Here is a 27,173-nt window from a genome sequence, read left to right as displayed (position 1 = left end):
CCATTACTATATTTGCCTTGCCCGGAGGTAGAGAACAGAGAGGTCATAGTTCTTCAAAAGCTCAATCCAATGGTTCTGCCTCGAATTAAGATATCTCTAGCTCATAATGTACTAAAGACTCCTATGGTCGGTGTAGATCTCATAATAAACTCCATAAAGGTACTACCTCTAAATTTTAAGCGCAAAAACTACAGCTGCCAACTCCAAATCATGAGTGGGGTAGTTGTGCTCATGCAGCTTAAGCTGTCTCAATGCATAACCTGTGACTTGTCCCCTCTACATCAGTAAACAACCCAAACCAACGCCTGATGTATCATAAAATATTGTGAAACTCACCCTTAACTGGAAGAGTTAAAATGGGAGCGGTAGTAAGAAACTCCTTGAGATTCAGAAACCTCATCTCACACTTCTCCAACTACTGAGAAAGATCAGACTGGCGAGACAATCGAGTCAAAGATGTTACAATAGTAGAGAAACCCTCAATAATGCATTTGTAGTAATCCACTAATCCGATGAAGCTACGAATATCAGTAGTAGAGGTGGGCCTAGCCCAATCACGAATAGCCTCAATCTTTACTGGATCCACCATAATGTCGTCCTTGGACACCAGCTTCCCCAAGAATGCTACAAACTCAAAACAAAACTTGCACTTTGAGAACTTGACATAAAACAACTGATCTCTCAAGGTATAGAGCATAGTCCTCAAATGTTGCCCATTCTCTCTCTGGCTCTGCGAGTATACCAGTATGTCATCAATGAACACTATGACGAAGAAATCAAGGTATGGCTTATCCTCAATTCTATAAAGGAAGCATGGCCATTAGTCAACCCAAAAGACATCACTAGAAACTCATAATGAACATAACGAGTCCTAAATGCATTCTTAGGGATGTTCTCTACCCTAATCCTCAGTTGATGGTAACTGGATCTCAAATTAATCTTAAAAAACATCGTGGCACCCTGAAGCTGATCAAATAGGTCATCAATACGAAACATATGATAATGGTTCTTCATTGTCACCTTGTTTAGCTGCCTGTAGTCAATACACATCCTCATAATCTCTAGGACTGGGCATTCGGTATTCGATTCGGTATTTTCAAAGTTTTGGTTCGGTAATTCGGTAATCGGTAATTTAAAGTATATACCAAATACCGAACTTTCAAACTTCAGTTCGGTAATTGTTAAATCAAACTTCGGTTCGGTACGGTATTCGGTAATACCATATTTTTTTAATAGTTAATGTACAATAAAAATTTATCCTCATTTAATATTTACATTAACCTAAAAAATACATATCTTAACTTATATTTTTATTACTACACCATAATTAAGTAATTTATGTATTTTAACTTTCCGAATACCGAAACTGAAATTGCTCTGAAGCCATATTCTACAGAGGAGAAATCATACATCGTAAACAAAGAGAAAATAATTTATGAATAGATACAGAATAAAAAAAATATTACCATGTAATAAAAATGATGAAAAAGAGTGGGAAACAAAATCTCTAATATATCACACATACTTTTTATACATATGTTTTTCTTTGAATTATCCAAAAACTCTACATCACTGCATTAATTATTAATTAGTTCCTGCAAAGATATGAAAGAGTTGGAATCTTTCATTTTCAATGTAACTACCAAACAATTTATGTAGATAGCTAACGTGATGAATCATACAAAGTGAAATTAGAATTCTTAACCAATTACATAAATTTAAAATTAGAATTTATAATTTTTACATGTATATGAATTTAAATTTTAGCAGTTATCCATAATGTACGTATTTGAAAGTGTGCATATAGTATATTGTAAACGTGGAAAAGTTGAAATGGAAATGGTAAGAAAAATGAAAAAATGGGATAGTTTCCTCTTACTAAAACTCTTCTCTTTTTGGTAATTTTTCTTCTTTTTTTTTCCAATTTTTTTGTATTAATAAAAAAATAAAAAATTTGGTATTCGATATTTTTTGAATATCAAAACTGAAATACCGAATACCGAAATCAAAATACTGAATTTTATATTTTAGTATCGAATACCGAACTGAATTACCAAATACCAAAATACCAAAATAGCCGGTTCGATTCGATAATTCGGTTTTTGATATTTTATGCCCAGCCCTAATAATCTTGTCTTTCTTCTTAATAAATAAGATAGGGGCATCCTAGGGAAATACACTAGACTGAATGAATCCCTTACCCAAGAGATCCTAAAGCTCAACACTAAGCTCCTTGAGCTTTGTAGGGGCCATCCAGTAAGGTAGAATAGAAACAGTACGAGTGCCCGACTCCAAGTGAACAACAAAGTATATATCACGCTCCGATAGAAGGCCAGGCAAGTCTATAGGAACACATTGTTGAAATCTTTCACTATAGGAACTGAATCAACTGTAGGGCCCTCCTTACTAACATATCTCACATAAGACAAGTAGGCTATGCAATCTCTATCAACCAACCACTAAGCCCGCATATAAGAAATAACCCAGTCGGTGTGTGGCTAACTGAGCCCTGTCACACAATTAGAGGGGTACAAGGAATGGGAAAGGTAACAGTCTTTACATAGCAATACAAGATTGCACGGTGAGGGGATACCAATCCATGCCCAGAATAACATCAGATCTAACATATCCAACTCAATAAGGTCAGCCAAAGTGTCATACCCCTAGATAGTCACTAGGCAAGATCTATATACCCAATCCACTGCTAAAGTATCATCCACAAAGGTCGAAACATGCATTGGCACTGATACAGGCTCAGAACACATACTCAATCGAGAAGCAAACTACAGAGATATATATGAAAATATAGATCTTGGATCAAATAAATTCGAGGCAGGCTGATAGCATAAAGGAATCATACATATGATAACATCATCCAATGCCTCAACCTTCACCCTCGCTGGAGCTGCATAGAAGTGTCCTTATCCGCCTCTGCCCTGAGCATTAACCCTACCACCTGACTTGCCTCCTTGAGGACCTCCTCGTGTATCCTAATGACGACCTTAATAGTTTTGATCGTGGCCTCCGCCTCTGGTTAGAGATGTTGCTGCTAGAACTGGTGGTGCTTCTTGTGGAGCTGGTACAGCTGCCATACGCAAGGGTCACTCTTTAGACTAGTGATCGAGCTCTCTAAAATCATAAAAACCCTATATAGGTCTACTATTAACATGAGGACAACCACCATGGCCTAAAGTATCAACTTTGAACTACCTCGACCCTGACTCGAGCCGGTACGAAAATCACTCTTCCTATAGTGATCATCCTCTGAGGCAGAAAGCGCCGCCTAAACAGGCTGGCTAAACTAACCCTACTGAAACCTCTAGTAAGGCCTATCATAAGAGTCCCTACCCCTAGACTAGAACCCAATGTAGCTTTCCTAGCATTGATCCTCTTATCGTTGCCCCCTTGGGCCTCGTAATGGAGATGGTCCATAGTACGGGCATAGTCAACAACTTCTAAGACAAATTGACCCACTGCATTCATAGGCTCAGTCTCCATCCTCAACAAAAATCTCAAACCATGAACAAAACATTAAATCCTTTCCTACTCAGTAGGCAATATAATCATAGTATGGAGGAAGAGCTCATAGAACGTAGCCTCATACTAAGACACAATTATGGAGACCTTGGAGAACTGATCATGGATTCTATTTCTAATGCTCTAAGAAAGTCCTCTGAGAACTCATCCAAAAACAATAGAGGTGACCTTATTGGTCTGGTCTCTAAGTACAAGCGCCATCACTCCCTAGCTGGCCTAAAGAACTGATGAGTGGTGAAGTCATCTCTTCTTGATTAGATTTGCAGTTGTTATTTTGAGGATGAGGACTTGGTATCTCTTTGAGAGAGGGTTTTGTGAGGTGATGCTAGGTATGCTACCTTAAACTCATATGTGTTCTTGTGGTTTGATGAAAGCTTACGTGTCCTCAGAGTTGGGATTTTATTCAGCTGATCCTTTATGAGGCCTATCATTCTAGATATTTTATCCATCCAAGCACATCAAAGATGTATCACTATATGAGACAACACTATTAGTGAAGTGGCATAAGATAAGATATCACAGATTGTTTCCCGTTACTTGTGTTATTAGTAGGTGAAGGCCGAGAACTTGAGGCCCAATGGCGAGTTTTAGAGGTTACCCATTCCATAGTAGAATTAGAAGTGTATCACCATGGACTTTATTGTGGGATTACCTTAGATTCCTAGAGGTGTTGACAATATTTGGGTCATCATGGATTAATTGACCAAGTTAGCGCACTTCATTCCCATTCAAACTTCCTTCAGTTATGAGAGGTTGTCTTGTATCTATATTCGGAAGTAGGTTTGCCTTCATGGTGTTCATGTATCTATCATCTTAGATCGGGGTTCTCAGTTCACTTCTAGCATTTGGAGGACCTTTTAGGCAGAGTTGGGTACTCGAGTTGATCTTATCACGACTTTCCATCCACAGATCGACAGAAAGTTAGAGTGTACTATTCAAGTATTGGAGGATATGTTGCATGCTTATGTGTTATATTTTAGAGGTCAGTAGGACTAAAATATTTCTTCGACAGAGTTCGCATATAATAACAACTACTATTCAAGTATTTAGATGGACTCATATAAGGCCTTATATGGTAGACTTTATCCCTCTCTGGTTGATTGGTTTGGGTCTTCAGAGCCTAGGCCACATGGTACAGACTTTCTTCATGAGGCCTTGGACAGATTTTGGGTTATTCAGGACAGAATTAGGGCAGCTCAGAGCAGGCATAAAAGCTATACGGATTGTAGATATTGGCCATTGAGATTTGTAGTTAGAGACTGAGTATTCCTTTGAGTGTTGCCGATAAAGGATGTGATGAGATTTGGGAGGTGGGGCAAGATTAGCCCTAAGTATATAGGGTATTTTGAGATTTTGAGGAGAGTGTGAAATGTCGCCTACGAGTTAGCCCTACCTCCTGAAGCTATTCACCTAGTTTTCAATTTTTCAATGTTGTGCTGGTATGTTCCAGATGATTCTTATGTGCTCCAATATGATTCGATTGAGCTGGATGATCGCCTGACCTTTGTAGAGGAGCAAGTTGTCATTCTAGCCAAAGATGTGCTACTGTTGCATTAGAGAGCCATCCCTATGGTTAAGGTCTTTTGGAGGCACCTTTAATTCAATGAGGATACCTAGGAGACCAAGAAGGAGATATGGGAGCAGTTCCCCAACTTATTTGAGCCTTTAGGTACTTCATAACTCCTTCTTTCGTGGATGAAAGTCCTCTTTTAGCAGTGGATGTTGTAATGACCCTCCAGGTCATTTATGTGAAAATATCTTCTTTTCATTATTTAAAGTGTTCCAATAGTGATCGCAAGTTATTTAGGACTGTTGGCACTGACTGATTAGTCACCTGATTGTTCGTTTGGGTTTTCAACTCATTCTGTGTATTAGAGCTTTTAAAACTTGAATATTTAATTTTTGGTCAAAACATATGGTAAACAACCTCAGAATGGAATTTTAATAGTTCCATTAGCTTTGGAAGGATCACTTTAGGCCGGTGACATGTTTGGCTCAAATATCGAAGCTTTTGGTGCGAGTTTGTGTTATTAGGGGTTTTAACTTTTAAACTTTGGCCTAAGTTTGACCTTGTCAATATTCATGGTAAACACGCTCGAATGAGAATTTTGCAGTGAGTATAGGTTTACAAAGTCGAGTTTGATCTAGAACAATCCTTCATGTAATTTATGAGGCTTCCAGTCTAATCCCGATCCCCCTTATGGAAATTCTCCAAAAATGATACAGAGGAGTGGGACCCACTTCTACTCAAAACAACCTCGGTTTGAAATTTTGATATATTTGTTGAGTTTGAAATGTTGAATTTAGTGGATATCATAGTTTTTCTATACAAATGAGTTTTCGAACAAATCTCGAATACCCCATCGAAGAATTGAAACTTGCCAAATTTAGCTGATACGCATCAGCTGGTGTAGGTAAGTTTTGGCCTTCACATTCACGGGCTATCTTAGCTACGTTCGTGAAGCTCAAGCTATTAAGACTTTTCCTTCGTAGGCCATCTATCACGATCGCAGACCACTTATCCCCTGGCCTTCACATTCATGAGCCTTTGACTGCATATGCAAAGGGAAATTTCTTAACCCTCTATGATTACAGGCTATTTTTGATGTGTTTGAGATAGTCATTTAAGTCTGGTCTTTTATTTAAAGACCAGACATGATAAGCTATTTTAAGAAATATTCTAAGTGCGATATCCTTCTCAATTTGGCTCCATTTTGGGTGAAACAAAGCCTGGGTTATTTGGAATTTTTCTTCCTGTTCAATCTTCCTTCAGTGTTGACAGGTTGCCTTATATCTATATTTGGGAGGTGGTTCACCTTTATGGTGTGCCTGTATCTATCATTTTAGATCAAGGTTCTCATTTTACTTCTAAGTTTTGGAGGACCTTTCGAGAGGAGTTGGGTACTCGAGTTGATCTTGTCACAGATTTCCATCTGCAGACCAATGAGAAGTCAGAGCATACTATTCAGGTGTTGGAGGATATGTTGCATGCTTATTTCTTAGATTTTGGAGGTTAATAGGACCAAAATTTGTCTTTGGCAGAGTTCGCATACAACAACAGCTACCACTCGAGTATTCAGATGGCCCCATTTGAGTCCTTATATGGTAGATGTTATCTCTTTCTGATAGATTGGTTTGAGTCTTTAGAGCCCAGGCCGCATGGTACAGACTTGCTTCATGATGCCTTGGATAGAGTATGGATGATTTAAGAAAAACTTAAGGCAACTCAGAGCAGGCATAAGAGTTATACTGATCATAGATGTTGGCCTTTGAGATTTAGAGATGGAGACCGAGTATTCCTCCAAGTGTCTCCCATGAAGGGAGTGATGATATTTGGGAGGCAGGGCAAGATTAGCCCTGATATATAGGGCCTTTTGAGATTTTGAGGATAGTGTGAGATGTCGCCTATGACTTAGCCCTACCTTTTGTATTTTTAGTTATTCACCCAGTTTTTCATATTTCAATATTGTGCTGGTATGTTCCAGATGAGTGTCATGTGCTCCAGTATGATTTGGTTGAGTTGGATCATCGCCTGACTTTTATAGATAAGCAAATTGCCATTCTAGCCAAAGATGTGCGACAGTTGTGTTAGAGAGCTATTCCTATAGTTAAGGCCATTCGAGGTACCGTCCAATCGATGAGGCTACCTCGACGACCGAACAGGAAATGTGAGAACAGTTCCCTGACTTATTTGAGCCTTCAAGTACTTCATGGCTCTTACTTTCGCGAACAAAAGTCCTTTTTAGTAGTGGATGTTGTAATGACTCTCTAGGCTATTTCTTTGAAAATGTCTTCTTTTCATTGTTTAAAGCATTCCTATAGAGACCCCAAGTCATTATGACTTTTTGGTACTGACTAATCGGTTACCTGGTCGTTCATTTGGGTTTCATGCTCGTTTCTGTATATTGGAGCTTTTGAAACTTTAATATTTAACTTTAGTCAAAACATCAGGAAAAAGACCTCAGAATAGAATTCTAATAGTTCTATTAACTCCAGAAGGTTCATTTTAGGCCAGCGGCATGGTCGGCTCAAAGACCAAGGCTTTTGGTGCTAGTTTGTGTCATTAGGGGTTTTAACTTTTAAAATTTGACCTAAGTTTGACCTTTGTCAATATTCTTTGTAAATGCGCTCGAATTAGAATTTTTCCACTGTATATAGCTTTAGAATGTCGAGTTTAGCCTAGAACAACCCTTCATGTGCTTTTCAAGGATTGCAGTCTAATCCCAATCCCTTTTGTGGAAATTGGCTAAAAATGATACTTAGGTGTGGGACCCACTTCTACTAAAAAAGATCTCAGTTTGAAATTCCGACATCATTATTAAGTTCAGAACATCGAATATGGTGGGTAGCATAGTTTTTCATTGCAAACGAGGTTCCGACCGAATCCCAATCACCCCATTAGAGAATTGAAACTTTCCAAAACCAACTTATGCATATCAGCTGGTATAGGTAAGTTTTGGCCTTCACATTCACGGGCCATCTTGTCCACGTTCGCAAAGCTCAAGCTAGCAAGACTTCGCATTTACAGGCCATCTGTCGTGATCACGGACCCCTAATCCCCTAGCATTTGCATTCATAGGCCATTAGCCACATTCGCGAAGGAAAATTTCTTAACCCTCTATGATTGCGGGATACTTGGGCTATGTTCGCGATATCATTTGACTCTGGTATTTTATTTAATGACCAGACGTGGTAATCTATGCTAAGAAATATTCAAAGTGTGATACGCCTCTCAATTTATCTTTATTTGGGGTGATTCAAACCTAGATATTCGGAATTTTAGTGGCTATATGTTGGAGTGTTCGGGGATTATGGGGAACCTTTGTTTGAGGTATATTTAGTCCCAAAGGAGTTGCCAACTCTCTTTATTTAGCTTTTAAGGGTGATTTTTGCATGATGGTTGTTTGGGCTGTTTTGAGCTCCAAATTGTGTTCTATTTTGTGACACAAGTTTGAGAAGCTAATTAGGACCTTTTGATAGAGTCAATTCTAGATTGTTTTCTCATGGGTCCCACATTCCCATTTTAGATTCCAAAATTGATTTTTCATCATTTTAAGTGATTTTAGTGTCTAAACAAGTTTAGTAAGGTTGTGATCCTATTTTTGATAGCGTGACAACGTCAGAGGCCGTACATAAGGGAAAAGCTCTAGAGACATGATTTAAAGTGAGTGCGATCAATTTAAAGGTAGGCTACGACTTCCCATTTTTTAGATTGAGGTTGAATATGTAATGGTATGTTGATTTGTATGAATTTGGTGTAGGTACATAGTTGATCATGCTTAGCTTCTTAGAATCCATATTTTAGGCCTATTTCAGGTGATTTGGGACCATTGGCATGTTGATTTCTTTATTTTTGATCATCCTTACCTTGTGGTGTGTTTGATATGTGTTTATTGGTTAATATTAAGCATGTTTGGCCTTAGCTTAGGCTTAGACCAGTGTTTGTCACAAACATGTGTGGTTTGGAGAAGATAGGCCTTAGAATTTATCCAATGTCGCTTCGGACAGCTTAGCTCCCTCTAGATATATATAGCAAACTTGAGTCTGATAGTATGAGCCTTAGCTAGAAAGTAACCAAGTGCTTGAGACCTTTTATCCATAATTCCCTCCTTTCATCGGCTCATGTGCACTTGATTCAGGTTGTATTTGGTTTGGTCTTAGAGTGATTTATTGATGCACTCGGTTTGGGGTTCTCCCCTTGACGCTCGTTTGGCCGTTGATCCTAAATCTAGCTGACCCATCTTTGTTCTTGGTTAAAGTCCCTATATCAGCTCTAATCCTTGATTTAGAGTCCTCGGCTTATCTTTTGCCTTAGTTAGAGTCCTTGGCGTATCTTTTGCCTTGGTTAGAGTCATTGAAGTATCTTTCGCCTTGATTAGAGTCTTTGGCATATCTTTTGCCTCTGTTAGAGTCCTTGGTGTACCCTCAACCTTGGTTAGAGTCATAGGCTTATTCTTCGTCTTGGTTAAAGTCCTTGGATCCTTTCCTAGCCGTAGAAGTCCCTAGCACTCAGTCGACTCAGTTCAAGTCCATAAAAGATCATGGTAGTATTGGAAGTATTTTCAGATCTCTTCGTGGTCCCTAACTCTTCTATGCACCTGTCGAGCTTATGGGGGTCCGTTCAAGTTTTACTTAAAACTTGCACACGAGTGTACCCTATGGGCTTGTTGGGGCCAATTGGGTTTAGTTAGCTTTACTTTCTTCTTACTATTCTGTTCTTAGCAAACTCGTATGCATTCCTGTTAAGTTTTCTTCCCTTTGACCTCTGTTGTGTTTGATTCTAGCATTTCATATTAATTTTACTTTTCTTGCTCAGTCGGCCTATGATGCCTATTGAGTACCTATTATTCTAGTACACATACAACACTTTGCATCTGTTTTCGTGATGCAGGTCTGAACACCAACTACCAGTGTTGAGATCGAGCTTGCACCAATCTGATTCAGAGACGAGGATGAACACATGGCATTCTGGACTTTACATATCTCCTTATGTACATAACTAACTAGTCTTTTACTTTTTGAGACCATTTTTTGTTTTTGTGGTTCACTTTGGGACTTGTATTCATTTTGTAATAGCTCTATACATGTGACTTCTATGTTCTGAGAAAGATATTTTATTGTGTATATATGTTTTGGTTTGCAGCCTTGAATCTTCTTTATTTCTGTAAATTGATTATTCTTATTTAGTTTCTATCCTTAATCCCATTACTTGTAGTTCTAGGATATGGATCAACTTACATATTATTGAGTTATAGTAGGTGTCATCAGAACTCGAGAAATCGGATCATGACATAAAAGGTAGAGAATATACAAAAAAACAAGTGATAATTTTTTTGTTTAAATATGATACATTAACATATTAACATTAATATGGTTTGATGCATGAGGTTAAACCAAGCAATTATATATACTTAGGTCTTACTTTTACTAATGGAAAAAGAGGAAATGATGGGACTTAATAAAGCTAAAAGTTTTTTAAAAAAGTGTAGTTATTAGGATTCAAACTAGCAACCCGACAAAAAATGAATAACCCTTAACCATTGAGTCAAGCTTCTCAATTGTGTCAGGGGGTTCATTAACACTATATATATATATATATATATATATATATATATATATATATATATATTGTGTGTGTGTTTAAAATTTTACCCTGAAGGTAATTTTTGGAAATTTTCATAAAAAGATCAATCCTCTTTGTAGTTTTTTCGAGTCATAATTGGTTGATATCTGATGTCGGTTCTGTGATTTTCTTGAAAAGTTGAGATTTTTGGTAAATTTTGAATTTTAGAAGTTTAGAATGACTCAAAAATGGTATTTGAGGTCATTCGAAGGTTCGTGTCTCACAATAGAATTCTGTCGATTTCATCAATTTTGGAACGTTGAAATTGATCTAGGAGAGTTGAAGGAATCATATTCGGGATCATATCATTGATTTGAGGGGTTGGGTTGAAATAGTTGAATTTTTTGCCATAGGTTTGACTTTGGTCAACATTTGAGGATCAGGTACTCGAAATGAAATTCTGATGACTTCGTTAGATTCGGAGGGTGATTTTAAGTCTAGGAAGAGTTCCTATGTATATTTCAGAAGCTCTGAGGGCATTTTGGTCTTTTGAGGAATAATGTTGGTTTAGTTGCGACTTTTTATTTTTTGGGGTCAAGGTGGCCTCAAAATTGAAATCTGATGGTTCTGTTGAGTTCGCAATTTCAAATTTAGTAGGATTGCATATATGGTATATGTATACGGGATTTTGATCAAATCTCGAAGGTCAATTCAGAGACTTTTGAAACGTGATAAAATTTTGAGTTTGTTGATATCTGGTGCCCCCGCTTAAGCGAAGAGAGTGTTGCTTAAGAAAACTCCTCTTAAGCGAAGGGGGTGCCACTTAAGCGAACTGGGTCACTTAAGCGGGGTTCATTTAAGCGAACCACAACCCTGTGTCGCTTAAAGCGACACCTGAGAGGGTTTTAGACGGGGTTTTAACTTTTTACTCCATTTTTGGAGTTCTTGAGAGCAGAATAGGTGGTTTGAAGAGGATATTTTCGTGGCATTTCATTGGGTAAGTCTTTTTAACTCAATTTCATCATTTTCCAATGATTAATTGTTGGTTTTAACATGAATTTGGGGAATTTCAATGGGTGAAAATGGCCATTTTTCAAGAACATCGAGAATTTCTTAAAATGGTGAATGTGACTTGATTTAGGCTGGGTTTTTGAAGCGGTTTTCGCTAATGAGTTCCTAACACTAAGAGAAACAATTTCATCCAAAAATTCTCGAATTTAAACCCCCAATTTTGAATTCGGATTTTGAGCCTTTGACTCTTTTTTCATCGAATTTTGCATTTTTGATATCGTTGGGTTTGATTTCTGAATATGAAATATTATTTGAATAGATTTTAGCGATTCGGAGTATAATCAGAAGGGTAAGGCTCACGTTGATTGATTGATCGCATCTTGATTAAGGCAAGTAGACTCTTAAAACTCCGTGAATCTCTTAGAATTCTCTAATATCCTGTTGTACATGTGATGAGGCGTAATGGGGGATGATGTTACGGATTTAATTGTGATATGAACTAAACTAAAATGAATAGATGTGGTTAATAAAAAATAACATTTGATATTATTAAGTATTGAATATTACATGTCGTAATCTAGATATCTATGTGTATTTGATGAAATACTTGATAGTCTAATTGTGATTGCAGTTTGTCTGAATTGATTATTCCTCATTACTTGTGTGAGCATGCTGTTTGTATTGGTTCTGAAACACGGTGATGAGAGGTATATGATTGTGAGATCGAGGCCTTTTCCAATCAGGGATATGATATGGCCGAGGTTATTTTTGATGGGATTATATTGCTGAGGTCATTTTCGATAGGATTATATTAACGAGGTCATTTTTGATGGGATTATATTGTCGATGTCATTTTTGACTGAATTATATTGCCGAGGTCATTTCCAGCGGAATTATATTGCCGAGGTCATTTTCGGCGAGGTTGTGGGACTGAGGTCATTTCCAATCAGAGTTTATTATGTCGAGGTCTTTGCCGATAATTGCACACATGCATGATCATTGAGTGTGCATATACATATTCTGCATATCTACGTTGACAGTTTGATGCCTATTTGTGACTTGTGAGTATTTGTATGATATATCTTGTGATAATTGAGTTGTCTGAACCTTATTGAATTGTTTAGCATGAACTGTTATGTTGGGCTGGATTTTTCATGCAGGTTGTAGTCTGGAGGTTCAGTTGGGTTGGAAAGGAGTTCGTGAATCCTATTAGATTTACTTAGCTTTTCTAGTTAGCTTGTTGGGTACCCTGTTGTTTGGTACTCATCCTTGCTTCTACATTTGTGTAGATTCTGAGCCTGAACTTTGATCACAGTCTCTTCTGATCATTCGAAGCTTCTGGGAGTTTGAGAGAGGTAGCTATTGATATCCAGCAGACTCTCGCACTTTCTGTATTTTTATGTTTTACTCTATTTGAGATTTGAAGACATATTAAGACTTGTATTTTTATTTCCATCTTGTTATTTTAGTGGCCTCTACATGTGACAACCAATCTTTAGGGGTATTTAAGTTGAAAGACTTCTGCTTTTGTTTAATATTTACTTATTTAGACTGTTTTCCGCTTTATTCTCCGTAAATGATAGGTTTTAGGCTGACTTATCCGATTGAAAAGGACAGGTACCATCACACCCAGATTCGGATCGTGACAACTTCACTTTGATTCAGCTGAGTTTTGGATATTTGGACTGAGAAGAAGTCATGGAAGAGAGAGAGATTTTGAACTCACCAAATATTTCAACGTATAATGCTACTTATGACTATTTGTTGTGCTACTTGCGGTAATTACCCTTATATGGTTACCAAATTACTTTTTTTTAGATATAGGATATCTTCAGCAAGACCTATTTGGAAATACAAATTGTCAGATTCTTCTTTAACTACAGAAATTATTTTGCCGAAATTGCCTATAAGAAAAATCCTAAAAATTCTGATTATACTGTTGGAATCGAAGAGAGTAACGAATATTGTTGTTGCTTCATATAAATGGAAATCATATACTATATTAAAAGTATGAAAGTCCTTAATGTTATTTGAACTTTTTACTCTTCATTAAAAAAATTCATTTTAAACAAAGTTATCTTTTCACCAATCTTTTAAAATTATTATATTATTATTTTTTATATTATTTTAAAGACTTTTAAAATATATAAGAAAAGAGGTGTACGTAATTAAGAACTCCTAAAATATATAATTAGAAGTGCAGGTAATTAAGAACTCTCCTAAAATATATGGAAAAAAAGATGTATGTGAGAATTACCTAAGAATAATTAGATGTATATGGAAAGGAGTCCTAAATCCAATTAAAAAAAAATTAAAGTAGGCGAATAAATACTACTTTTTTCTTTAATTAACTAGGAACTTTGAATTAATTTAAAATATTACCTTATTTAATTCCTTCCCACGATTACTTCATATAATTTGTCTATGAAGAAACATAGTTCAAATAGAACATAAAGACATGTTAAGTTGATTAGAGCATTTTATTTGGAGTTGTAGAATATGAAATTTACGTAATATTTTAATTTAAGAGTCCTCAAATTCTTATTCTTTTTTCAAGTTTAGGAGTCTTTCTACGAGGAAAAGTTTGGAACTTCTATAAATTAAATATTTTTTTAATTTTACAAACAATTGAATAGCATCTACAATATAGTTGTTAAGCAAATTTTTTAAAAGAGATTATTCTCTCAATAATCTTTTTATGTTTTTAATATTAGTTTTTTTATAGGTAGATCACTTAATTAAATCATATTAAATATTATGTTTCTTTTATTAAGATTTTCTTTGTCATCTGATTTATTATTGCCATCACTATTCTTTCTAGCTTTTATATATGTATGAATTATACATAATTAACAATTGACAATGGATTCTCCTCTTTTAATAATTTATTGTGTTTTCTCTTTCAGTTGAAATTCTTTAATCGAAAAATGGGAGAAAACAAGCATGTTGTTGCCCGAATGAAGTAGCCAAAAAAATTAAAGATTTATCTCTTTTTTTCCTTTTCTTTCTTTATCTTTATTTAAATAAAAAATTGTGAATCTTTTAGACTTCATATATCATGATTTATAGTTTTGAATTCATCCTAGTTACGTTATTACAGAATGAAAATCTTGAAGTTAAAAAGAAGTCTATTAAAGATCTTCAATCTGAACTATGCGCAGGGTTTAAGGAGGGTCTAACAAAAGGGCCTATGAATTTTCTATTTCTATGAAAAGATTTCTTTAAATAATTATTAGTTTAGCATTGTCCTTATATTTAATACCTTAAAATTTATTAAATTTATAGTTATTAAATCCTTACTTATTTGTAATAGGTAAGAACTTCCAATATTTACTACTTTAGAATTGAATCAAATATTGCTTCTTAAATCTTTTCTTACTTGAACTATATTAAAAATCCTATTTAAAATTAATATTTTTACATTATATAATTTTATTTAAATTATGGCAAACAAAATAAATGAATATATAATAAAATAAAAGAATTAAAATAATTAAAGAAAGAGATTCAAGTCTTTTTAGATATACTTTATAATAAATTTGTTATTTTTATGTGTAGTTTTATTGATTAACGCGAGATAAAATTGTCTTTTTACTATTTTTTCAATTATTATATTTTTATTTTAATGATATTTAATAGTGGCTATGATAGAAATTCTAAGATAATTGGACGTCCTAAATATTTGATAAATATTTTGTTTATTAAGGTATTCTAAAATAATAAAAAGAGAATCATGATTCCTATTAGGACACTCCTACATATGTACAACTTTTACTTTTGTCCGTGAATAATGCAAGAGGAGTTGCCATTTACTATTTTTCCTGACTCCTAAAATATAGTAAGAAAGAAAAAGATGAAATTATATGACAATATACAAGAAACATTAAACTCATAAAAATTATATTTGGGTTAGAAAATCGCATTTATAAAAAAATATAAATGTGAATTAACATTCTGAGACTGCGTCCTTTTAATTTACTGACAACTCTTCATCCATATGTCATGATGCTACTTGGCCTGGCCTTCATCCACATAAGGTCTCTTTTCCTCCTCCTCGTTGAAAAATAATTCGTGAATATTGTGTTGTTAAAATAAATGAAATTAAGCTAACTTCAGATACTAATCTATTGCTTCATCATAATGCATTATGTTATTTGTTATTATTAATTATTTGTTATATATATTATTATGCTCATATATAATTTAGTTTGAATTTTTTTATCTTATTACTTTGAGCGTATTTTTGTGTATCAATACCGATATAATTTTGACTTTTTAGATAAAAAATGACATTTTGTTCAATACATTTAATTTACTCCGCATTTGTTAGTAACTTAATATGATGTTGAGTTATCATATTCCTCTTTAATTAAACTTTGAATCTTATAAGTCTTACAATATTTTTAAAAAAAATTATATTTAATGATTTGACGTGCAAAAAATAATTTATTCTTTTCATATGTAATTATTATTAATTAACGCGACATACACGTGCAAAACACGTACACTTAACTAGTACTATATTAAAAGCATGAAGACCTGATTGAATTTTTTGCTCTTCATTAAAAGACTCTGCTTTATATAAAGTCTTATTTTCATTATTTTCCTTCAATTTATATTATTATTTTAATAATATTAAATATTGACTATAATAAACATAATAAATATTAAATGAAGAACATTTTCTTATTATAGTTAAATGCCTATAGACTTGATCCAAAAAGAAAATGTCAAAAATCTTTCAAAAATAATAGACAAAAAAAAGTTAAATAGAACCTCCAAAAAATAATGAAAAAGCTCCACAAAAATAGGACAAAAAAGCCGTCAACAAACGTCCCAAAAAAAAGGAAAAAAGGAACAAAGGGCCCAAAACAATATAAAACAATAAAAATTTTCTGCTAAGTTATGGACACTTCTAAATCAATTAACTTTACTTTTTAAAAAAAAAATTATAATTTTATTTAAAGAAATCTTAATAATTTACACTTCTAAATTAATTTAAATATTACCTTATATAATTATTTATTTGAAAGATACAATTCATACAATTCTATTTAACTAATAATTTACACACAATTTGTTTAAGGTTAATATGTGTCTTTCTTTTCTAATTTTTCATTGTCCTTTTATTTTGTTTGTTTCTTTCGTTCTTCATTCTCTGTAGTTTTATTTAGTTTTGATTCAGCTTATTTTCTTGGATGCAAAAGACTTTTCACTTATTTATTATGTAGATAAATATTCATCTATATGTTGACAAGTGTTATTTGTAGCTACTTCCGCGTGTCCTTTGTTGTAGTTTGTGGGGTATGGTTCCTTTTAATATTTGTTAATTTATTATATGTAACAACATTGGTGTGAGTGGTTCTCATTATTTTCTTGAATTTGTTTTAAGATTAAGATGTATGAATTTGAATACACATCTACATATTAAAATGTGTTAAGATTTAAAGATCTAAATATAAATACACATATGTATATTAAGATGTTGCATTAATATCTAAATACAAATTATAGTTAAGATTTTTGTTTTCTCAACTTCTTAATATATAAAATTTGTATCTGTTTAAAAATGATAAATATAAAGTTCAAATAAAATACTAAGTTGATCGAATATTATATCAAAACAATATTTTAAATTTTATATGACAATTGGTGATGGTAACGACTAACGATGGTCATTGTGAATTGTGAATTGTGATTTAATCTATTTTTATTTTTTGTTAATTTTGTTGAAATTGTTGTTCAACAGACTTTTGGCTAGGTTTGTGACATGTACTTGTGGTCTCAGAAACTTATTTTCGCAAGGAAGGAAACAAAGTTGATTCATTTTTTATATTATATTATTCTAGAGATGAAGCAGATAATTTACTGTATCGTGAAAAAAATTGTATCTTCTTACAAGATATTAAAAAGATTGAACTTTTTGTGCTTCATTAAACGACTCTACAGAAAAAATTGTCATTTTTTATTTTTCTCAAATCATTAAATAATTATCTTAATTATATTTAAATTTAAGGAGTTCTAAAATATATAATAAAATAAAAATATAGTACATAGATTATAATAACACCTTTTAAATATAGATTATAATCACGGAAAATAATCATAAATGAAAGTTGAGTCCACCTTATACTCTAATTAAAAATAGTAGATACTGTTCTTAATCAAATTTGTTTCCTTTCTAAATCTGAAATTTTCACGGGAGTTAGAACATTAGTCAACAGAATAAAAAGAGTTTTAAGAGCACAAAATTTTCTTATGTGATATTTGCGAAAGAAACTAGTTAAATTTCATGGTAAAATAATAAAGACTTCTAAATCTAAAAGAAGTTTTAAGTGTACGAATTTACATGTATGAAATTTGTAATCTTGAAAATAAGGTAAAATATTTATTAAAAAAACTATATCATAAATATTATTTAATTAAGCTCAATCGTTTTTAAAAATACAAAAATACTTTTAAAAAGATTGATCAAATACTAATTACTTCTCAAAAGTGTTTGTTTAAAATAAGTGAGGCGTTTGACAAATTTTGTGGGAAAATAAGTGTTTTGAGGGATTAGCAGAAGCTATTTTCAGAAGTTAAAAGTAGATTTCCTTTAAAAATATATCTTTTGCACTTTCCAAAATAAACCGAGCTTAGAAATAGTCTGTTAGAAACACTTTTAAAAAATTTGGTTAAACACTAATTGATATACCATTTAAATAGATACCTATAACATTTATTTTAGAGTCAATTGCTATTTTTTAAATAATTATATTTTTATTCTATATAGTTTATCAATTGATGTGAGAAATACGTGTGAAGCACGTACGGTAAACTAGTTTTTTAAAAAAGAAAGAAAATAAAATAACTTTTATCGAAAAAACAAAAAACATTGCGACGCATGGCAACACGTGTATTTTATTGCTTATCAAGAATTTAGTTTTCCATGGCATGTTAGCTTAGGGTGATATTTATTTCGTTTAAAATAGTTTGAAGGGGTAATAAGATCTCCGTAAAAATAAGATGTATTCTTGAAACTTCGGATATAGCTTAGAAATACTTGTATTTTTTCCCTCCAAAGTAAGTTATTTGTTATATTCTTATAGAATAAAAGTAGATTACTTGTTTTCTCAAATACTAAAAATTATTTATTACCTTGGATAGAAAGTTTGTGGATCTTGAGTCGAGGGTCTTTCGGAAAAAACATCTCTACTTTCATGAGGTAGTGGTAAGGTCTATGTAAATTCTACCTCTCCAAATCTCACTTGTAAGATTTTACTGAATATATTGTTGTAATAAAAAATTTGTGGATGCGACTATTTTAGTGACATGATTCATCACATACAAATCGAACAACCACAATATTGTCATCTCTTTGATGTTGATACAAGGACTACTTTACATAGCAATGTGAAGTTCAAATTATATTATAAACGCAAAAAAGATTAAGAAGACGTGTATCTTCTGAGAACATTGTTGAAAGAACTTGAAAAAAAAGAAATATGTCACGACCCAATTTCTTAGGTCATGATGACACCTATTATAACCCACCAGTAGGTAAGTCAACCCATCAATCCGAAACTTCAAGTAATGGGTTTGAGGAAAGAAACTAAAAAGAGTGGCGAATTATAAAGATAGACAGAAAGAATAAGAGCAAGTAAACCAAAACATGATATAAACAACTAAAGATCCCTCCCAAAACCTGAAAGTCACAAGTACAGAGCTACTACAAAATAAAAGATGAGTACAAGTTCCAACAGTGGACCGAAAATATATACAACAACTGACTAGTCTCAAAAGGCAAAAGACGGGCCATCTATACTGAAGGAGACAGGAATGATCCAAAAACGCCAAGTGCTCACCCTAGTCTCCGAAGTTGACTGTAACATGCTCGATCTATCCATGATTGTAGCTGGTGCTCGGTCCTGTATCACGAGAGTAGATGCAGAGTGTAGTATGAGTATCAAGACAACATGTACCCAGTAGGCATCATAGGACGAATGAGATGAAAAGGTAAAAACAATATGAAAAAAAAGAGGAATAGCCTAAATAGGAGTCAACATAATCAAAAGGGAAAAGAGTACTACCTATGAGAACTACAACTAGCTATACCCAACTGGGCCCCCATAAGCCCAGCCGAGACACTCGTGTGCAAGTTAAATAAAAACTAAGACAAACCCCCATAAGCCCGTCGAGTACATATTATAGCTACAACTATCAAAGCTAGGAACCAAAAATCTGCGATGTCAGAAGCCGAAGTACTGTATCAATTCCAAACCCAAAATCTCCAAGAGTCAATCGATCTAGGGTTGACTTAGGGCTCGAGATCGGGACTGGAACCCAGATGTTCGTCCGAATGTTCATAGTGGCCAAGGGTGGGACTGAGTACCTGGATGCTTGCCATAATACATCAATACAGTCGAGGGCGGGACTGAGTACCCGGATGCTCACCGTAATACATCGATGTTGTCACACTCCGAAAGGATACCCTAGACGTGGCCGGCACTCGAAGACCATTGCTGGTCCCCAAGCGAACCACTTGATCCAATCACACATCCATTCATATCAATCAATCAGCGAAAGTTTAAAATAAAGAAATAATTTAATGGGCAACTCAAATCATCAATCTAACTCAAATAATAAAGGCCATGGGCGAACAAATCGAACTCCAATCTATGTCGTTAAATAGTTTGACAAGAATAATTCAAGAAATAAAATACTCAATCAATCCATCACTATATAGTCTATGAAACCTCTATCACTACTATCTAATTGGTGCCAATGACATGTTCATGGCTACCTCAAATCAGAATGAAAAGACTACCTAGACGCAAGAATAACTTAAGTGGTATCCTCCGAATGTAGGGGAGGACTCACCAATAAGATGAGTGTGAACAGATCCTCAACGGTACACCTATTGATGATCTCTTAAACCTGTCTCTGCATCATGAAATGATGTAGGTCCAAATGGACGTCAGTACGTGAAATGTACAAGTATGTAATATGGCAGAATGAAACAATACCGATTCAAATATCTCAAGTCATAAAGATAAGAGATACTCAATCAAGGTGTCATAGGTCTAAAATAAGAATACAGTTTAGACAGAGACCAATCATATACCATCTAATCCAATCCAATCACATATCATCTAATCCAATCCAATCATATATCATCTAATCCAATCCAATCATATTCAATCCAATCCAATCTTGTACAATCCAATTCAATCCTATCCAATCGTTTACAATCCAATCACATACAATCAACTCAACAATAAAGTCAAAATAGATATGCAAATTAGAATTTAGCAATAATTTACAAATCAACTCAATCAGATACAATCTCAATCAAACCAATCATATCAAGCACAATCCACTCAATTGAGAGTTTCTCTAACCGACAACCATCACCATATAAGTAAGTGATAGTACAAGACGTTGTTGCCATATCCATTCATACTTTGCCAGGGTATGAATGAATTAACCAATCATGGATCCATCAATCAATCAACTCCTATTATTTTAGGACAATAAAATAGGGAAACATCCGACAAGGTACAATACCTTCCTACGTTGGCTACGTAGTTCATGGGATTCAAGTATGGACTATACTCATACCCAATTCGGTACTCAATACTCCTCCCAAGACTCAATATGCTCATATCTATCAAGTGAGTAAAATACTCAAAATACTCATTTAGTCTCTTAGGACTTATTTTCAAATCAACTCATTTAGTCTCATTGTACTCTTTTCAAAACTCAATCAAATCTGGCCTCATTGGACCTTGTTTCAAATCAACTCATCTCAAACCATCAAACTCTTTTCTTTAAAATTGATATAATCTCAAAATAGATGTTTTAATGTAAAAATTGTCAACTCGTTTATACTCCAAATACTTATGCTCAAAATAATAATTAAGAGACTTTTCAAACTCCAATCATGCTCAAACTCTTTCTAAATCAAAGATGAAAATAATCATTCTTTAAACTCAAAATAGTGTATAAATAGTTTATACAAAAATGTTCACAAATCATTTATTTAAAACTCCTTCTCAAACAATAATTTATACTCATATAACTCCAATCAAATCAAATTATGCAAATCACATATAATGTAGTCACATTAGACTCCAATCCATTTCACCTCAAACATCATCATCAACATACCTCTTCATCAATCATTCTACCCATGTTAAATAACCACCATTCACATCATCACCAAACATCATCATTCACATCATCATCAAACATCATCATAAATCTCAACCTCAAGACAATTATGACAAAAACAAATCTCATCTTGGGTTTATGAGAATGAATACATGAATCCATACTCTCAACAAAACTCAACTCAAGAACACCATCAATACATATGAATTTATAGATAAAAAATCATTTGTAGTCAATATGTAGCTACGGTTTATGAAATAAACATGAAAGATAATTATTCAATAATTCAAGTCATGAAAATCATCAATCAATTACTAGTATATAAAAATATTCTAGAGTTTAGGAAAATCTCAAGAAAATCTTCATAGAAGGTTCAAGCTTTTCACCATTTTCATCCAACACATCTATGGAGCATATGGAAGAACTCAGTCCATATTTTAGGTTAGCCTTACATACCTTAGAGTAGGTTTTGAAGAAACCTTGTTGTTGGGTCTTCAATGGAAAGCTTGAATCCTTGAGCTTTTGAGAGACATTTTTGTTGGAGATGATTTGGAAGAGAATAGGGGATGAAGATTTGGGTTTTGGGGAGGTGAAAGACAAAAAAAATAATCCCAAAATGTTCCAAGTTAGTGTATATATATTTAGAGAAAAAGTCCAAGTTTCCCTTCATCAAAACTGGAAAATGGGCTAAACTACTGGCGCTATAGCTGGCGCGCCACGCCAACACCCAAACTACTGAGGCTGGTTTCGGGTGCTATAGTGGCGCCGGGCGCCACTGGAGCGCTAGGCTTAAAATTCCTACAGTGATAGTCTTTATTAAAATGGTCATAACGTTCGATTCCGAACCCCAAAAAATGCAATCTTGGTGGCGTTGGAAAAAAGACTCAAAGACCTTTAATTTGATAGGTCATGATCCACCCAATTTATCTTATTGTAGGAGATATGGTCGTTTGAAGTTGACTCTTATACTAACTCATTCGGAAACTTAGTCGAAAGGAATTTTTTGGACTCGGCTTGGTGTTAGAGATCCTTCATTAGCCTAAACCACATCTATCACTCTTAAAATACTTAGGAATTGATCCTAACTCACATATAAAATTACAAGTTCTTCGGTTTGAGTCTACACACATGTGAAGAAATATTCGAATCTTTGCGAAAAAGATTATGGGGTATTACAGATGCGGTCAAGGCCTGGACTGGTACCCGGATACTCGCCGTAACACATCGATATGATCAAGGCTAGGACTGGGTACTCGAATACTCGCCATAACACATCGATATGATCGAGGCCAAGATTGGGTACCCAAATGCTCATCATACTAACAAACCGGTAGAGGCCAGGGCTAGGTACCCGGATGCTCCTCGATAATTCAGAATGGAGGCCGGGATTGGTTTTTATGAAGAGCCAAAAATCTTTTCCCCAATGAATCAATTGATATACCGCCAAAACTTGAACCAGAGCCAAAGTCAATGATCACGAAATCTATTATTGCCGATGCATTACGAAAGTCACGATTATACCGAGTTATTGATGAGGTTTTTATTAAGAGCAAGGGTATCACCTAGCTAAGGCCAGCTACTAGGCACTAGCCCGCTACACCATTCTACAAGAATCTAAGTCCATCGGAGTGACGCCGGGGCATCTAAAGCAAGTTTACTTTCTATACTAAGGCCAACATAATCCATAGTATCAACAACATGCTCATTCAACTCTCCTTATAATAATCCCAGTTTTTGCAACAGTTGTGTTCTTTTTGCAAATAATGATAAGATACACATGCTTCTAAATACCCAAAAAACCCGATAACAAGCCTAAAATATGATTTCTAACACCTGAGATATACAATTAAACTACCCAATAAAAATTCCAACTATTTCAACATGCTTTCACACATTTCATCTCAATCTAAAAAAAGATAAACCGTAGCCTACCTGTAGGCTAAATATGCGGGCTTTAAATCACTGTGCTGGAGCTTTTCCCTTCCGAACTGCATTGGAATACTGCCACGCTGTCAAAAATAAAACCACAATGTTGATACGGTCTTTTAGACACTAATTTCATAATTTTTAGAGACGGACCAATTTCAAGATCTAAAATGGAAAATGTGGGACCCGCATATGAAATTCTGGATTTGACCCCCAAAATAGGTTCTAAACGTCACCCCAAGTTCATAAATCAAATTTATAACATAATTTGGGGTGAAAAACTACGCGGGACAAACATGCAACCAAAACTCATAAATTCCAACTAGAAGACCAAAATTGACAGCATCAAAATTAGCTAATTCTGAAGAAACGAGACTCTTCTAATCTAAACAAATTACACTATGACGATCCTTGCGAAAAAACCCACAATCTAGCCTCAAGAATCACTCAAAACAGAGTTATATTAGCCAAGATACACTCTTCCAAAATTCAACAAAATTGTATTCTGAAAAAGACTAAATTAGTAACTAAAAATACATTTTTACCTCAAACAAAGCTTTCTCTAGTATTTCGTAGAGCACCACAAGATTCCTCACGAAATTTTCTTGAATTTAGACCCTTGAATCACCAAAATTGGATTTATATAGGTCAAGAAATAACCTTTCAAAATTCTTCAAAAACTCATTCCAAAAATGGACACTGCTGCAAATAAGATCATAATTTTTACCTGAATCGAATGCTCCAAATAATTTTTCAAGCTCCCCAATGCGTTCTCCACGAAAAATCTCACAAGTTTGCCTTTAGAATCACCCAATTTGGAGCTATTATGGGGTTTTAAAGTTGAGGCCAAACCTAAAAACGGTCTTGCACCAGATTTTCTGCAACACAGATTTTGGAAAAGTCCAAAATCTCCGACGGGGTGTTCAGAATTCGTTCAGAACCCATTAAAAGTAATCCACATATGTTACTACACTAAATTCGATGTTCCAAACTCAATGGCGTCTTCAAACTTCCCATACGAGATCATTTTAATAGAAAGTGGGTCTCACACCCAAGAGTCATTTTAAGCCACGTTCCACAATGGGCCTCGAGATTAGACTGAAAGCCTCGAAAAGCAAACAAAGGATCATTATAGACTAAAATAGACATTCTGGAACTAATTGAGTTATCAGAATTTTCATCCGAGTGTATTTTTCAAGAATATTGACCAAAGTCAACTATAGGCAAACTTTCAAAGTTAAAAAAGACAAATGACCCCAAACTTGTATCGATCACCTTGATACTTGAGTCAACCATGCTTCTAGCCTAATTTGGTCATTCCAGAGCTGATAGAACTATCAGAATTTGAATTCGAGATCTCGTTGACCCAAAATTCAAAAGTCGCACCTAAACCAACTTAGACCTTCAAAATATCAAAATGGACTCAGGACCTCTCAAATTCAACCAACACTTTTTCTAGACAGAAAACCATCTCTCGAATCCAATGGAGTCATCGGAATTCTATTCTGAGCATCGAAACTCCAAAAGTTGACCAAAGTCAAACCTTGGCTTAAAATTCCTCAAATTCTCAACTTAGGGCCTCAAAACTTCGTTACAACTCCAAAACTGATTTCATAAAGTCTTCTAAGCCAATTTCGACATTTTGGAGCTATTGGAATTGGCAAAATTCTGTTTCGAGACCTGTAGCTCCGATTGACCCCAAATACCACTTTTTAATACTTAAAACTTATGAAAACTCAAAATTTTCAAAGACTTAACTTTTCATAGCATTTTCTAAAAATCAACACCCGGTACCAATCAGAAATGACTCAGGACAACTAAAGGGAGGGGTAAAATGGTCATTTTACAAAAATTCCAAAAATGACCTTGAGGGTCATTACAACTTCCACTACTAAAAGAACTTCCGTCCGCCAAAGTAGGGAAAAGGGTATACCTGGATGGCCAAATAAGCTGGGGAACTGCTTGCGCATCATCTTCTCGATCTCCTATGTAGCCTCCTCGATAGAACGATGGCGCCACTAAACCTTAATCACGGGGATGGACTTAGAACGAAGTTGGTGAACATCTCTGGCTAGAATAGCAACTGGCTCCTCAACAAAAGTCAGACGATCATCCAACTCAACAGAGTCATACTGAAGCAGGTGAAACTCATCTGGAATGTACTGGTACAACATAGAAACATAAAAAATAGGGTGTAATAGATGAAAATGAAAATGCTGGTGGAAAAGCCAACTCATAAGCAAACTCTCCTCAGAATCTCAATGGGCCTGATATACCTGGGGCTAAGCTTACCGTGCCTGCCGAATCTCATTATGCCCTTCAAGGGTGATACCCGTAAGAACACCTGATCTCCTACCTCGTAGCGCAAGGGCCGACGCCTGCGATCAGCATAACTTTGATGCCTACTCTGAGTTGTCCTCAACCTATCCTGAATAGCCCGAACTTTAGCAAAGGCATCCTGAAGTAAATCGGTACTGTGCGGCCCAAGCTCTGAATAATAGAACCAACCAACTGAAGTGCGACAACGCCTACCATATAAGGCCTCAAACGGGGCCATCTGAATACTAGAGTGATAGATGTTGTTGTACGCAAACTCTGGCAAAGCTAAGTACTGCTCCCAATGACCCTTGAACTCTAATACACAAGCTTGCAGCATATCCTCTAGAACCTGAATAGTATGCTCTGACTGACTGTTGGTCTGTGGATGAAATGCCATACTAAGATCAACCCGGGTGCCCAACTCTCTTTGAAAGGCCCTCTAAAAATAGGAAGTAAATTAAGATTCCCTATTTGATATAATAGATATTGGTACCCCATGCAGATGGACCACCTCCTGAATATAGATTTGAGCTAGATGATTTGCAGTAAAAGTGGACTATACTGGCAAGAAATGCGCTGACTTGGTCAATCGATCAACGATTACCCAAATACCATCATTAGCTCTGGATGTTCGAGGCAATCCCATCATGAAGTCCATGGTAATCCATTCCCATTTTCACTCGGGAATGGGTAATCTCTGAAAGAATCCACCAGGCCGCTGATGCTCGGCCTTAACCCACTGGCAACTTAAATAATAGGATACATACTCAACTATATCTCTTTTCATACCACACCACCAGTAATGTTGTCTTAAATCTTGATACATCTTTGTGGTGCCCAGATAGATAGAATATCTGGAAGCTTGGGCCTCGTGAAAAGATCAACTGAATGAAGTCTCCAACTCTGGAAACACAAAGGCGACCATCGAACTGTATTATGCCATCTGAATCTATAGAAGCTTGGCCACCCTCGCCTCGCAATACTAACTCTCGAAGCTCTACCAATGCTCCATCCTTAAACTGCCAGCCACAAATCTAATCCAATAGAGATGATCGAGATCCCACAAAAGCAAAAATCGGTCCAGAATCTGATATTTCCAACCTGAACATCCGATTAGCCAAATACTGGATGTCCAAGAATAGGGGTCGCTCCGCAGGAGAAA

At 34.9% G+C, this 27,173-nt stretch overlaps 1 protein-coding gene across 1 annotated transcript; it reads right to left on the bottom strand.

Annotated features, from left to right (window-relative positions):
* Positions 1 to 415: 415 nt before the first annotated feature.
* Positions 416 to 26,669, bottom strand: LOC129869714 (uncharacterized). Its single transcript, XM_055944353.1, has 3 exons — positions 26,624 to 26,669; positions 25,985 to 26,182; positions 416 to 624 (listed from the first exon to the last, which is right to left on the bottom strand). Exons 1-3 carry the CDS (start codon positions 26,667 to 26,669, stop codon positions 416 to 418), a joined length of 453 nt encoding a protein of 150 aa, XP_055800328.1.
* Positions 26,670 to 27,173: the final 504 nt, after the last annotated feature.

Source organism: Solanum dulcamara, chromosome 10 (genome assembly GCF_947179165.1).
Source record: "Solanum dulcamara chromosome 10, daSolDulc1.2, whole genome shotgun sequence".
NCBI classification, from domain to species: Eukaryota; Viridiplantae; Streptophyta; class Magnoliopsida; order Solanales; family Solanaceae; genus Solanum; species Solanum dulcamara.
This window is presented reverse-complemented; position numbering and strand designations above follow the sequence as displayed.